This window comes from Nelumbo lutea, chromosome 7 (assembly GCF_056320005.1).
Source record: "Nelumbo lutea isolate HS-2025 chromosome 7, American lotus-T2T, whole genome shotgun sequence".
NCBI classification, from domain to species: Eukaryota; Viridiplantae; Streptophyta; class Magnoliopsida; order Proteales; family Nelumbonaceae; genus Nelumbo; species Nelumbo lutea.
Genome location: NC_142690.1, coordinates 52,341,709 through 52,357,984, shown reverse-complemented (window position 1 = coordinate 52,357,984; position 16,276 = coordinate 52,341,709). Strand labels below are relative to the sequence as shown.

Here is a 16,276-nt window from a genome sequence, read left to right as displayed (position 1 = left end):
GGGCAGCTCCATACCCAAAAAAAAAAAAGATTGAACCCTTATTGGAGGGGCTACTTCAGCTAGAAAAGGCAGGACTCTTTATTGTGATAGAAATGCGCAATTGGCTTTAGCATCCTCTTCACATTTCCAATATATTGACTGGTAATGATCAAGTTCCTTTCACATTGATGCTAGGGCTAAAAAGTACGTAGAGAGGTTTTCTAGCATGATATATCTGTTCAACACACATAGCCTTATCTTGTTCCCAAATCCTCCTTGCAATGTCTACTGATATAAAATTCTTCCTCAAAGTTTGTTGGATAGTAGAGAGAAGCTATGACATGATCATGTAGTTATCTTGAATCCACTTGGGTTGAGCAATATCCCCATCCAAGTATACTAAATTCCCTCTCCCCCCATGAAAAAATTCTCTTCTTTGGACCCCTCAAGTATTTAAGTCCATCAAGACAAGTAATATAAATGTGGAAATTCTGGAAAAAATGGATTTTGGGCAAAAGTGAAGAAATTGTATTGCTGAAATTTAGGCTTCTTTGAGAGTTCTAGAGGGTTAAGGCAGAGAGACCCCTTATCTTCCCTTCTCTTTGTTTGTATTGTTGAAATTCTAACTCTTTTTTGACTGTGGGCTGTTGATTTAGGGTTGTGAGAAGGGTTTGCAATCTCCCTAGAGGGTGAAAAAGTGAATATTCTTCAGTTTGTAGATGATAGTTTATGCTTTATTGATGCTTCTCTTGAACGGTTGGAAAATCTTCTTGAGATCCTTAGCTGGTTTGAAGTTGTCACATGTTTGAAAGTCAACTTTAATAAAAGTCAAATTATTCCAGTGGGTGAAGTCCCTAACCTGGAAGAATGTGCTAATATGTTGGCTAGTCAGGTGGACCAGCTTCCGGTGAAGTATCTCGGCCTTCCATTGGGGGTGAAATGCTCCTCCTCTGCCATTTGGGATCTAATAATTGAAAGATTGGAAAGGAAATTGTCCTCATGGAAGGCAAAGTACCTTTCCTTTGGTGGTAGAGTCACCCTTCTAAAAAGTACCCTTTCCAACCTTTCTACCTATTTTCTTTCTCCTTTTCCTATCTCAGATAAAGTGGCTAGGAAAATTGAGACTCTCCAAAAAACATTTTGTGGAGGGGTTGGGAGGAAGAAAGGAAAACCCACCTTGTGAACTGGAACCAAATCTACCTCCCTAGGAGCAAGGAGGCCTAGGTTTGAGAATAATTAAGGTGACAAATTCGGCATTGCTTTGCAAATGGATCTGGAGATTTGCCACTGAAAGGGGAGCTTGGTGGAGAAGCTTAACTGCATCTAAATTTGGGGTTGAATGGGGTAACTGGAGAACCAAACAACCCCCCCACCTAATTGGGGTTATTCATTATGGAAAAGTATCATGAAGGTTTTCCCCTTGTTTGATGGGGGAATCGGCCTCAATAGGATCAAATTCTGGAAAGATAATTGGTGTTTGAATCATTCCTTGGCTAATGAGGTTCCTCTTATCAATGTGCCTCCAACCTGAATGCTTTGGTTGCTGATGTCTACACAGTTTTGGTCAATGAGGTGCTTTGGGTTCCCCAGTTCAGAAGAGGTCTTTTTGACTGGGAAATTCAAGAAGCTACGAGACTGTTTGAGATTCTACTGGTTCAAATCATTAACCACAATTAGGATGATCAGTGGAGTTGGGTCTGGACCAAAGATGGTGTTTTCTCAGTAAAATCAATGGCCAGTAGACTCTGTAGTAGAGTGGTAGTGGAGGATTTCCCTGCTAAGCAGATTTGGAATTCAGTTTACCCATCTAATGTTAATTTTCTTGTCTGGACAGTGGCCTTAGACAAATGTCTGTCCAGAACCAATCTTGAAAGAAGAGAATTGCAGATCCCAGATAAGTCTTGTGCCATTTGCAATGATCATCTGGAGTCTATGGATCATATCTGCATTCATTGCCCGTTTGCTGCCCAGGTGTGGTATTACTTCTTGAAGACTGGGGAGATATGTTGGGTCATGCTTAAATCGGCTAAGGAGTTGTTATGTAGCTAGAAGCTCAGTAATTTGACAAAAAGAGGGAAATTGGTCTGGATTTCTATCCCGACAGCTTTGATTTGGGCCATTTGGTCTGAGAGAAATAACAGAATTTTTAATCAAAGAGTGAGAGGACCCGAGGATATAGTTCAGACAGCTGTTGGTAAACTGCTCTCTTGGATTTCAGTCACCCCAGAATTCAGACACAAATGTAACTCATTTACTGAGAAATCAGTCAATTTGGTGCTTATAATGGGGGTCCCTCAAATCTCCCTGGTTGTTGGCAGGTTCTGTTTTGTACTTTTATGAGTTTGATCTAATAAATTTATCTTACCTTTTCAAAAAAATGTGGAAATTCATCTTCTGCATACTGTTTCTAAAATTGAGTGAATGGAGGTAACCCTTGATGCAGCTGAATCCTCAGTTGCCATGAGAAAAACAGCAGACACCTTTTAATAGCACTTCAGCCTACTCAAAAAACATATGAAAGAAACTGTCTACCCCTAGTTCATTCAGATTCACGTCTGTCACAGGCCACATGGCACCAGCCAATGGATTAACAGAATAACAGTCCATACAGACCCTCCTAGTTGTGTAATAGGCCATGTGTATATGCAACACACAGGCAATATTTCACTTTTCCTGATGCTTGTCAAAAATATGTCATCTGAGGTCCACAGGTTCAAAGAATATGATCAAGAAGAGCGAGCCAACCTTTTTACACAGAAAAGTACTCCCACCAGATCTTCTTAGAGGTTTAACTAATTACCTGGAATGATAATTCTCCATCTGCCAAGGCTACTTGCCCTCTTATACACTTCATGATTGGGTAGAGTGCTCATGGTACAAACCCTAACAGTCGACATACCACACGATCTTCACTCTCATCCTTAAACTTCAGTCATCACAAACAATGTTTCTTGGTGCTACAGCCAAGAATAATTAAAAAAGAAGAATAAACACCTGCTGACCAGTATGAGAACTAGACTTTCTCATTAGCCTTTTTTTATTTGATGGATAACATAATCAAATTTATTTGTTGTGAGGAAAAAATGAATAGATACAATCAATGCCTAGCACTCAATGCAGGCCAGCAACACTTACCCAATCAACAAAACTTTCTTAATTACTGGCCGGTCGGACCAGTTAAACTGTGACTGAGGCCCCTGGCTGGTTCCATCATACACTAAAATTCAAAAAATTGTAACTCATGAAAAACTGGTGAAAACTGGATCACCAGCCAGTTTAACTGACTGGTGAACTGGTCTGGTTTTATAAAACTGCCTAGTGACTAAATGATTCGAACTTATAAAATGCTAATGGTAAGACTTGAACCCATGACCTTTATTTTGTGTGTGTTGTCTCGTTACCATTAATCCACATGTTTACTTGTGCTCATTTATACCTCTTTAATGTATATATTGTTTTAATACAATTATACATACATATCTTAAAGAAAATGTGTGTTGAGAGGCTTGAACCTTGGTAATTTTCTTTAAAAATTAAAAAACTAGCCATCTATCATCATGTTCAAGTTTGATAATATTTTGTAAAATATATAGTATTTCTGTGACCTGCAGTATATATGTATATATATTACATCATCACAGTTCAACATCTGCTTAGACCATGGTTGAACCATTAAACTATGAACCTCTACCTTTTCCGGTTCTATGCCCAGTCCAGTTCTCTGAACACTGTATTTACATTAAGAAGCCCATCTGTATTCTAATAGAGTTGCTGTCCATTCACCCCTTGCTTTACTAAAGTGTACCATTGTGTTGGTATTCTTAGGCACTCACTGAAAACCCTTGATAATGTAAATGTCCTTTCCCTGAACTTTTACTTCCCTTTTAATTGTTTTGAACTGCCAAGTAACCAAGCTATTATTTCAAAGCGAACCCAGCACCATTTTAGAGTCACCTTCCACCAACTGTCAATTCCAAGGGATCCCACCAGCTCTATTCCGTGGAGTAAGCCTATGCTTTTGTTCAGTTGTCATTGGCTAACGGGGCCTGAAAACAAAGCTTATATGAATCCTCTTTCTTCTCTAAGAGTGTCTCCAATGCTATGGGCCAGGGTTGCATACGCTGCCCCCATCAAAGTTCAACTTTACGAAGTTTGGGTGTAGCGGCTTCCAAGGATGGTATATCTTTAGCCTAGCATTAGAAGATCCAGCCACCCAAAACCATTCTCCTAATATTTTCCAGTGAGAAAGGATAAAATGTCTTCATGGTTTTGACCCAATATATCACCCTTCTTGCTGTTCCTTCAAGTAGCTCGTCACTTATATTATGCTTGTCTTTGAAGATTATATAGTTCCTTTCACCCAAAATGGTTGCTTTTGTCTTCTCCAGAGGGCCTTTCTCCTTTTCTGGTGGATTAAGAAAGGAAGCATTGAACAAGTATGTCACACCAGAGGGAGGGAGCTACTTGCATCCAAAGAGAGCAAAGAACCATTCCCGAAATCCAGCCACAAAGGGGCAGGAGATTAGTGGATGGAACGACAGCCTAAATAGAGAATACAGATATGAGGGGATAAGGACGAATTTGGTTTTCTCCTCCAAATGATGTCATAGATATGATGCACTTCCCAGAAGAAAAGAACCATTCCCAAAATCCAGCCATAAAGCAGCAGGAGATTAGTAGATGGAACCACAGACTAAATAGAGAATGCAGAGATGAAGGGATAAAACACCAAATTGGTTTTCTCCTCCAAATGACATCATAGGTATTAATTTATGATGATGCACTTCCCATAAGAAGACTCTCACCATGAGTGCTGCCAATTTACTCAGAATTTCTTTAGCTGGAAATGATGGGTTAAAAGGGGGATGTATGGGCACTGGACAAAGTGGAGTAGGAGAGAAGTTCCAAAGGATTAGGAAGCCAAGGTGGATGGGACCTTGAAATCTCACAGGTCTTTTCTCAAACCAAGGTTCCAAGAAATTTCAGAAGATGAAGAAGCAAAAGAGGAAACATGCTTGCCTTTGCAAATGGAGATGGAGTGCAAGTCCAGTTGGGCATCCTTAAGTGGAGAGTCTTCCCACCATAAGTCTTCCTAGAATGTAACAATAGTTCCAGAGCAAACACAATACCTTATGGATTTTTTTTTTCTTGTTAACCATTTTCAGTTTTCTAATTTCCTTTGTTATCCATCACTCTCTCTGATTCGACCTTTACTGCTTTTTTCTGGAGTAAAAAGAACCTAAATTACATGTGAAGCTTTTAATGAAGGAAAATGCAATTGAGAACATCTTATATTGTGTAATAGAATTAATCTGTTTTACATAGAATACACTTCAAAATATATTCTCTCCTGACTTTGGTTGCTTATCCGCAGAGACATGCTCCCACTATATCCTCATCTACGTCTGGTCAGTGTCTTTGAACTATATTTTTAGCTTATGTGTTTTTTCTACCTCTGTTGTTCAGTACATGCTTTTCACCCTATTTAGATTAAATCTGATTACCAGCCTTGTCAATTCTTCAACTGAACAGATACTTATGAGTGCTACTCTTGATGCTGAACGTTTTTCACAATATTTTGGTGGTTGTCCGGTCATCAGGGTTCCTGGATTCACTTATCCTGTAAGCACTTTCCATAAGGTGTAAAATATCTAAACTAATTTGTCTTGATTTTTTGTTGTTGTTATAACTTCTCAAGTGTTCTGCTTTAGGTCAAGATTTTCTACCTGGAGGATGTGCTTTCTATCCTGAAATCATCTGATGATAACCATCTTGATTCTGCTTTATTAGCTGAAACAGTTGAAGATGATGAGTTAACAGAGGATTGTAGAGTTTCCATGGATGAAGCTATTGACTTGGCCTGGTCAAGTGATGAGTTTGAACCCCTTCTAGAACTAATTTCCTCTAACACAACACCAAGAATTTTTAATTACCAGCATTCTCTGACTGGAGCATCACCATTGATGGTTTTTGCTGGTAAAGGTAGAGTTGGTGTTGTTTGCATGCTCCTCTCATTCGGTGCAGACTGCCATCTACGTGCCAAGGATGGGACAAATGCATTAGAGTGGGCACAACGAGAAAATCAAGACGAGGTTGCTGATACCATCAAACAACACATGGAGAATGTCCTTTCCAAGTCTGAAGAAGAACAACAGCTACTTGACAAATATCTGGCTACTGTCAATCCTGAACATATTGATACTGTTCTTATAGAGAAGTTGTTAAAGAAGATATGTAATGATTCAAAAGAAGGAGCTATTCTTGTATTTCTTCCAGGGTGGGATGATATAAATAAGGCACGGGAAAGATTGCTAGCTTCCTCGGTTTTCAAGGATTCCTCAAAATTTGTGATCATATCTCTTCATTCTATGGTTCCATCTGTGGAGCAGAAGAAGGTTTTTAGAGCACCACCTCCCGGTAGTCGTAAGATTATTCTTTCTACTAATATAGCAGAGACTGCTGTTACAATAGAGGATGTTGTTTATGTTATTGACAGTGGACGGATGAAAGAAAAAAGTTATGATCCTTATAATAATGTTTCTACACTCCAGTCATCTTGGATTTCAAAAGCTAGTGCAAAGCAACGAGAAGGACGTGCTGGTCGCTGCCAACCTGGAATCTGTTACCATCTTTACTCAAAGACTCGAAGTATGTCTCTGCCAGATTTTCAAGTTCCTGAAATCAAGCGGATGCCAATTGAGGAACTGTGCTTACAGGTGTGATTTAGTGAATGTTTTGTGCTTTCTTTTAAATCATGTAGATGATATGGTTTCAGAATGGCTATTACAACCATGGTTAAATGCATTAGAGCCATAGCTTGATATGTCTATGCATACAATTGCACACTTTAAATAACAGTGGTGAGAGGTTTGGCATATCACATTTATTATAAATAGGGAAAATCCCTAATTAACAGTGCAAAGTATTCTTGTGAAAGGGAAAAAAAGACTAGGTAGTGGTTAGTATGTCTTTTTCAATGTGGATGTGCCCCTTTGTCAGAACAACATACGCTAAAACTCTGGCAAATAATAAATGTTTTTAACCATTACTTAAGTACTGTTCTTTTCAGTCCATCTCTAGCTCTTCTAGAAGCATTGGCTTGCAATAAATTACTTCTAACTACTGGTGCAGTAGTTGGTCTTCCATGCATATGTGCTAAACTTCTTAGTGTACTTGCCCTCATCTTATTTTGCAGGAGCCCTAGATTTCCGCAAATAGTCATTTCCAATTCTGTGATTTCTACCTCTGTCACTCAACCCTCATGTGTTCCTTGCTAAGAGAGACGAGAGAGAGAGAAGAGAAGAAAGAGGAGAAGAGAATGTAGAGAAGAGAAGAGAGAGTCGATTGAGACTCAAAAACTCAGGGCTGGCGGTTCCCAGCTTCTTATTTATATTCAGCTAATGTAATAAGAACTGAAGTTACAAGAATGCCCCTGGCAGTTCCTAATAACAAACAACTAACAAGGAAAAAAGAAAGCTAGCTGTCAGCACCTAGATAGACTAGGCTGACAACATACTAACACATACTAACACAGAACCAAACAACATACTAACATTATACCAACACAGCCAATAAATAAGATTCACAACACCTCACAACCTTTTGATTGTGGGCTTGTTGCTTCTTCACTGCCCAATACTATGGACAAAATAGCTTGACCTATTTTCATGTGGTATCTTCCTCTTAATCTGATTGGTATTCTCTGATCAAACAACACTATAGATCCATCTCCACTTTATCCACTCAAATTCTATTAGCAACATCCTCTTCAGTCTGCTGACTATCAAAATAAAATAATTGATGTGGCCAGCCACTTTGGTGTATCTTTATGACTATAGTCTTAGTTATTCCTTGATTCTCTCGGTATTTACTAAATTCAAGAGTTGCAATAAACCTGCTTGATTCAAGAGTTCAGTTTCAATCTTGCATTTAATCCTTTTTGGACACACAACTGCACTTTTAAGTACTTATCATGTCAAAGTGTTGTGTTTGAAATGTTGTTCTTAGTAAAGAGCATTACTATTTTTTTTTCCAGTTGAAGTGCATGCTGATTAATAAAAATTGGGGAAATAACCTACAATTAGTTCACTTGGCCTTGCCTAGAACCGCCTAGATGATTTGCCAACTATGGGTCCTGGTTTAACCCATCCAATCATGCAATTCAATCAGGTTTCTAGACAATGGAGTTTGAAATAAACTAAAGCTACATGTTCTTAATTTCTTGAAATAAAGTGCTTTATTGCCAGATTTAATGTTTTGATTTTGCACAATTTAAAATTTCAGAATATCAACTTAGTTTGGATTTGTACGTTGCTGAGGCATTGTGCTGATTTTTTTTTTATTTTTAAACTGACAGGTGAAGTTGCTTGATCCAAATTGCAAAATAGTAGATTTCTTGCAGAAGACATTGGATCCTCCTGTTTCTGAAAGCATACGCAATGCCATCATTGTTCTTCAGGATATTGGCGCTCTATCACAGAATGAGGATCTTACAGAACTGGGGGAGAAACTTGGTCTGCTACCAGTGCACCCGTCAACAAGCAAGATGCTTTTCTTTGCCATATTGATGAACTGTCTTGATCCAGCTTTGACTCTAGCATGTGCATCGGACTATAGAGATCCTTTTATTCTTCCCATGGTGCCAGATGAAAGGAAGAAGGCTGCAGCTGCAAAATCTGAGCTTGCCTCATTATATGGTGGGTACAGTGATCAGCTAATTGTCATTGCAGCATTTGAGTGCTGGCAACGTGCAAAGTATAGGGGTCAAGAGGCACGGTTTTGTTCTCAGTATTTTGTCTCCTCAAACACTATGAATATGTTATCATGCCTGCGTATGCAGCTTCAAAATGAACTAATACGGAGTGGGCTTATCCCAGAAGATGTGTCAAGTTGTAGCTTAAATGCACGGGACCCAGGCATACTTCATTCAGTCCTTGTTGCTGGTTTATATCCAATGGTTGGAAGATTGCTTCCATATAAAAGTGGGAAACCATTTGTGGAAACTGCTAGTGGTGCTAAAGTTCGATTGCACCATCAATCCTCAATTATGAAACTAGCAAAAACTAAATCTAAAACACATCAGCTGGTTGTATATGATGAGATAACCCGTGGTGATGGAGGTATGCATATAAGGAACTGTACCATTGTGGGACCATACCCTTTACTGTTAATTGCTACAGAAATGGTTGTTGCTCCTCCGAAGGGCCATGAGGAGGACAGCGACGAAGATGTGTCTGCATTTGGGAGTGATGAGGATGAAATGGAGATGCATATTGGTTCTTCTGAACAACGAGGAGAGCGAATAATGTCCTCCCCTGATAATACCGTTTCTGTTGTTGTTGATCGGTGGCTCGAGTTTGAGTCAACAGCACTTGATGTTGCTCAAATTTACTGTTTGAGAGAAAGATTGTCTGCAGCAATCCTGTTCAAAGTAAGTTTCCTATTTCTATTACTTGTGTATTTGTGCCATGTATGCCTCCTGTGTCTGTTGGGGTTGCAATTAAAGGAATAACTTAGCTGTCAGCCATGTAGGTATTACTTGTCAGCATTAAAGAAAGTGCTAAAAGTAATGGAAATATAGTGCATCGTTTTTGTTACCTTTTTTTTGGTTAAGTACTTCTTTTTTCATTATTCAGTTTCTCCTCTGTTTTTCCTTGTTTTTCTTTCCCCTCATGGTTTACAATTGTATCTTTATGCCCTCTCTCTCTCTCTCTCTCTTCCCCCCCTCCCCCTTCATGGTGTCTTGAGGAAATTATTGCAGATGGTGGCACTGATCGGTGACAACCACTGTTTTCTTCCTTTTCAACTTGTACACCTGGAGAAGCCTTCTTTTATTCGTGAACATCATACTTTATGTCAGAATCCTTTGAACATTTGACCTTCCACTTCATTTGTCGATGATGCTGTATTTTGATTATTTTTATTTCCTACTTTTTTGCCATCATCAATTCATTGGAATTGAGTTTTCACTTCTAGAACTCCAACCTGAGTTTGTTTCTTTTGGTTTCTTCTTTTAATGATCTCTTGAGGTTTTTTTTGGCTGTTCTGCAAATTTCTCCCTTAATGTCTATCTTTTTTATTTCTTTCGATGAATAATAAAGCATTTCTTTAAAAAATTTTAAGATAGATTTACAACTAATACAGCATTTAGTTTTCTCAAGAGGCCCAAGATGGTCCCTTAAAAAACAAGATAAGTTAATGTGTAGCCCAGAATAATTGACCCCTATTCATCCCTTGCTTAGCTAGTAGGTCTGCCAGCCCATTTGCCGGTCTTCTCTCTCACTGAACTCTGACTGTCAAATTAGAAGTTAGCCATTTGAATCTTCTCACTCCCCCCCCCCCTTCCCCCCCTGAAAGTTCAAGCCGCTGTCTCTGGTTCTTTCAGCCACCCAATTACCACTTTAGAGTCTCCTTCTATGATCAGATTTCTGAGGTTCATCTCTTTAGCGATTTGAGCCCCCTGTAAAACAGCTTGGATCTCTGCACTAAGTACTAACCACATTCCCAACTCCAATTGGACCAGAGAATAAAGCCACTATCTGGTCCCCTGCATTTCTGAATACTCCTCCCCCAATCCTAGAAGGCTCAGGATTACTGAGGCTGCTGCCATCAAAGTTTAGTTTTTGAAACTTTCTTCTGGGGGCTTCCAGTCTATAACAGATTTGTCCTTAATCGAAGAAGCTTTAGCAACTAGTTCCCCGTTTCTCCATATGTCATCAAAGGAGAAAGTGAAAATAGATCCAAAGCTTTAGCTTAATTATTATCCTTAAACAGCAGACATTCCCACCCAGAATCCTCATCCCTTTCTTTATCATTAAATATTCTGTTATTTCATTCCTCCCAAACTTTCCAAACTAAAGTAGCCCTAATACAACTCCATAAGACTCTTCCTCTTTTCTTAGGCCACCTGAAAGTTGTAGGGTCGAAAAGCCCCCCAATTTGCAAAGGCATCCTCCGCCTGCACCCCAAAAATATCTTATCCCAAAGTTTTACAACAAAAGGGCAAGATATTAGAAGATGGTAACAACTCTCTCCATTTTCTTTGTAAAGGAAACACCAACTTGGGGAGATACAGAGGTTGAGTCTTTTCTTTTGTAAGTTATCCAAGGTGTTTAATTTCCCTAGGGAAACTTCCCAACAAAGAGCTCTGTCCTAAGGGGGAACGGGTTTAGACCAGATTTCCTTACAAAAGAAAGGTTGAGGGTTAGGGATAGAACACAACTAAAAGAAAAAAGAGGCAGAAGAAAAAGACCCCTGAGAGTTGGGAGTCCAATTTCTTGCATCAGGTTTAGAGAATTGCAAACAAACATTGTCAAGGGTTTTGTGCAACAAAGCAGCTTGATCAAGCTTTGAGTCTCTCAGGTCTCTTCTGAACCCCAAATTCCAACTAAAACCCTGGGATTGGGAGAAAGAGACAAACCGTTTAATAGGTTCATTTTTAAAAAGGGGATAGGGAATACAAAGCTGGAAAAAGGTCCTTAAGAATGGAGTTACCAATCCAGGTGGTCTTTCCAAAAAAGAACTTAGTCTCCAGTACACACGTCATACTTGAGGAGGTTGAGGAATTGGGGAAGGATATTGCGAATAACCTTCGACAGAGAGTTCAAAGTAGACTGCTGAGACAGTCTAGCATCCCAACCTTTAGGTAAACATCCATGAATACTTCCTACTACCTCTTCTCTCTAAAGGCCATCTCCAATCCCCAAATCCCCTTGCTCCTTACTTTTCCATACTATATCCCATATCACTGGGTGATCTTTTCTTCCTTCTCCTAGCTCCCATAAGAACTCCCTCATGATCTTGTTTACTTTTAGCACCTCCCTATGTGGCATATTAAAGACTGGAAGGAAGAAAACTGGAAGGTTTGCTAAGGTCGACTTAATTAGGGTAATACAACTCCCTAGAGACACAATTCCTCTTCCAAGCTGATAATTCCTTGGCACATTTTTCAATGATTGGACTCCAAAATCTTCCTTCCTGAGGGTTGGCTCCTAAAGTTATACCTAGATATTTCAATGGGCAACTAGTAATAGGACAGCCTAGGGTCTTTGCTACCCCAATCATCTCCTCCCCCAAGCTAAACCCCACTACGCAGCTCTTTTCCAAATTGATCTTCAATTTAGAGACAAATTCAAACAATTTTATCACTTGCTTCAAATTGGTTGCCTTTTGAGGATCATCATTCTCACAAAAAATAATTGTATTATCGGCAAATTGTAAATGTGTAACAACTATATTCTCTCCCCAACCCTCCAACCCTTAATGAGTCCCAAGCAATGAGCTCTAGAGATAAGACAACTAAACACCTCTGCCACTAAGGTAAATAAAAAGGGAGAGAGGGGGTCCCCTTGCCTCAAACCTCTAGTAGCTTGGAAGAATTCTCTAACCACTCCATTAAGTAAGATGGAGTAATAACACGTTTTAAAACACCATTCTATGCATCCACACCACCTCTCCCCAAACCCAAAGTTTCTTAAAGCGATCAAAAGGAAAGACCAATCAATAATGTCATAAGCTTTCCAAGCCCAATTTACATACAATTACCTTTCTTTCCCCTTTTTCTAAAATCCTCCACATTCATTACCTATCAATTTCTGATCTGTGATTTATCTACCTTGAATGAATGCCGCTTGAGGGTAGCTTATCAAGACAGGAATGAGTAGCTTCAGTATCAAAGTGCCAAGATTTTATAAATGCTAGTTTACCAGGCTAATTAGTCTGAAATCTCTTAGTTGGGTGGCTTCTCCCTTCTTGGAAATCAAGGCTAAGAAAGTCGAATTAATCCTTAGACCAATAAAGTGTTCATTAGCAAATTCCTCAAAAACTGCTCAAAGGCCCACTTTAATTATCTCCCAACAATCCTGACAAAAAGCCATAATAAAACCATCTAGTCTAGGGGCTTTTGATCTATCCATTGAGAACATCGTCTCCCTTATCTCCTCTAAATCGAAATCCTTTTCCAACATTCTTACCAACTCCGTGTTCAACCTACGCCAATCAAAACATTCCAAAGTAGACCCCACATTCTCTTGTCTCCTGGAAACTGATTTCAAGTGAACAACTAGCAATCTCTTCTTGATCAACTAGAGCTTCTGCATTCACTTCTAATTTCTCCACAATTTTTTTTTATTCTTCTGTCATTTGCAAGTGCATGGAAAAACTTAGTATTACGATCCCCCTTTTCAATCCATTGGTGCCTTGATTTCTCTCTCCAACTTGTCTCTTCCCTCTATAGGATTTCTTCCAGCTCCCTTTTCAAGGACCATCTCATAACCTTGTATTCCTCACCTATCACACATTGACACTCCTTTACATCCAAGAGCTCGATTTGAGAGATTGCAGTTAGTTTTCTCTCCTAAATTTTTCCGAAATGATCTTTATTCCACTCTTTAACTTAACGTTTTAGTCTTTACAGCTTTCTATGAAATCTAACCACAAAAAAAACAAATTGTTATTAAATTTAGGAGGAATTATAATCTTGGATTATTTTGTACATTAGCATTCCCACATGCATGCAGTGCAATATACACAACTGTTTGGTTTTGCATAATTTATAATTTATATGCTTAACTACTAGTAGGCATGGTTCAAAGTATTGATACATTTGATACACACATTTTGTGTATTTAGAGTTTTTAAAGCTCAAAGCTTAATATTTTTTTACTATTTTGTTTGATATTTTGTCAGACATGTTGTCACATCATATAGAAATATATAAAAACAAATAAAACTTAAAAACCGCAAGTATTTAGCGTTTCAGAGACCCAGAGATATATATTGATACTTTGAACTTTGCTAATAGGGTATTCTACTATAATGGATTCCCCAAGAATATAGAAACTTAAGTCATTTTTCATTTGTTCATATTAGTTGTGGTTTACTTACGAGGCATGTAGGTATTATATAGAGATTACAGTTACTATGGTTTGCATTCTTAATTCTGTTTGAACATAGAGTTATTGCAATGGAACACTGTAGAGTAGAGAAGCCTGGTAATGGGATGCAAATGTTCTAAAATATTTGACATTCTTTCTTACTGTGTTGTATGTTATATAAATTAATAATGTTCAATTGCATATGGCATCTGCAAAACTTCAAGCAGCTATATTTTGGCATCACGATGGCAACTGCTGCTATAATCACTTATGAAATCGTACTTTATTGTTTATTGTTTCAGAGTGGTCTTCCATTTTCTCATCCTGTTTCAGTTCTTTTCTGAGCCTGATCATAAGAAATTCAATTTGCAGGTAAAACATCCATGTGAAGTTCTACCTCCAGCTCTTGGAGCATCAATATATGCAATTGCCTGCATTTTGTCTTATGACGGGTTATCTGGGATCTCCCTACCCTTGGAATCTGTTGATTCATTGACATCAATGGTCAATGCTGCAGGGATCAACAATTCAGCAGCCGGTGAAGATTCCAAATCAGCATTGTCAGGGGGGAAGAGAGTAGTTGGGCAAAACATTAGCAATTCAAATAATTATCTGAGGCAGCTGATGAATGATGACATAGGTTACGATGTACGCCATAATTCTCCTTCACGTTATCACAAATCAAGAAAACCAGTATCTAATGGTGGACATTTGAGTGGCTCCTCAGCCCAAATCAGGTCACCATCATTGCCATTTGTACCCATACATGGGAGTCAGAGACCATCACAAGTTCAAGGTCTGAGTGGACATGGGTCAGGCAGGCAAGGATCATCTGGCCCAAGAAGTGGATCATATAAACGACATCGTGGCAGTGGGACACGGTAAGAAAATTGGGTGGAGGGGTAAATGTTGTAGATGGAAGATAAGCAAGAGGTGGCTTTTTTTTTGTTGTGCCAAAGCAGCTCCATGGAAATTAACAGATAGTAGGAAGGGTGGCTAAGTGTAATAGGCAGTCATCCATCTTTTTTGTACACTAACACAGAAAGCAAAAAGGCCAAACATTGAACGTTACTAGAAAAAAAGGGAAATTCTTTCCATCTTTTCTTTTATTTTTTTCAGTAATTCCCCAATCAAACTGATTGGATGATTGTATCTTAGAAAATCGCCTTCTCTGCTTGAACCTAGAAACATGCATTCCTCTGTACATATTTGTGTGGGTTGATATGTGGAGCTTAGCAGTCCTAGCCTTATGTTTTCAAACAATGAATCAATTCGTCTACTGTGTTCTGGTGCAACTCTCCACTGTACTACCTAACTATGATATGCTGAATCATCATAACAAGTTAAATCTAGAGGTTTTCAATTAATGGGCATCAAGAACTCACTGCTTGATTTTTCAATTGACTACGGCCCTCCATTACATGGATGCAGCTTATTACACAACAACTTTCTGTCCTGAATTAGAACCGTGGGAACTCATCAGCCATACAAAGAGTAGAATGTGTTATGGGCTAGGGTTGTCTTGCTGGCTTGTTTGATCTCTCCTTTAGTTATCTATTCCACCGCCATGACTGAAGTCATGCTAAGCTTAATATGTTATGACTCATTCGGTTTAGGTTGAATTAGACAATTAGACCCACCATGACTTGATTCTTCAGATTATTGTGTTCAAATGAAATGGTGTAAACCGCAGAGGATACGTTTTCAAGCATGAACCAACCATGAAGGGGCGCCTCAGCTTTGTCATCTCATAACATTACATAGAGCGAGAGTAGTGTTGGAACAATAGTTCTTTGGGTGGACCATAAGAGATAAGACCCACATTTCCGAGTAAGGTGCTGTTCGGTATTGTTTACATCTTGTGTATGGACCATTTTGGTCCACGTCATGAGATGGAAGTAGCGTTCGGTTCACTCTAGATGGGACTGGTCCATATTATCTTGTGGACCTGTTCCATCCACACCCTAATTTCTCGGCAACGACTTCTTCTCGTGGATGGATTTCTTCCACAGGTTGCCTTTGATAATGTGTTTCACGCACAGTATCTATAACCCTATATCTTGTGCAAGGTCTCCTATGCCAAACCTCTATTGCCGTGCTTTTGCTGCTGTTCTCCACTGTCATCGGCTTTGCGTGCTCCTCCGTCAAACCTCTGTTGCTGTGTTCCGCCGCCATCGCCTCTATGTGCTCCATCGCCTTCGCTGTTCCCTCTATGTGCTCCATCGCCTTCGCTGTTCTCCACCGATGCTGTCCAAGTTCTTCACAGAAGGTAAGACCCATGTTGCATCATTTTTTGATCTTTAACAACATCCTCTCTCTTTCTTTTTTTTTCTCTTCAGTGAACCTCTACGTTGCTTTCCTGTATTTTTTTTATTGATTTTTTTGTTTCTTTCTGGGTATTTGCGTTGATGGATTGGCGGTCA

General features: G+C 39.1%; 1 protein-coding gene across 2 annotated transcripts in view; it reads left to right on the top strand.

Annotated features, from left to right (window-relative positions):
- Nucleotides 1-15,148, top strand: part of LOC148846389 (DExH-box ATP-dependent RNA helicase DExH6-like) — a 59,055-nt gene extending 43,907 nt beyond the window's left edge. For both annotated transcript variants that reach the window (XM_088956114.1, XM_088956113.1), the window contains 5 exons: nucleotides 5,354-5,387; nucleotides 5,512-5,601; nucleotides 5,691-6,695; nucleotides 8,336-9,409; nucleotides 14,226-15,148. In XM_088956114.1, coding sequence (XP_088812240.1) covers nucleotides 5,354-5,387; nucleotides 5,512-5,601; nucleotides 5,691-6,695; nucleotides 8,336-9,409; nucleotides 14,226-14,738 — 2,716 coding nt within the window. In that variant the 3' untranslated portion in view covers nucleotides 14,739-15,148. The remainder of the gene's footprint in view (nucleotides 1-5,353; nucleotides 5,388-5,511; nucleotides 5,602-5,690; nucleotides 6,696-8,335; nucleotides 9,410-14,225) is intronic.
- Nucleotides 15,149-16,276: the final 1,128 nt, after the last annotated feature.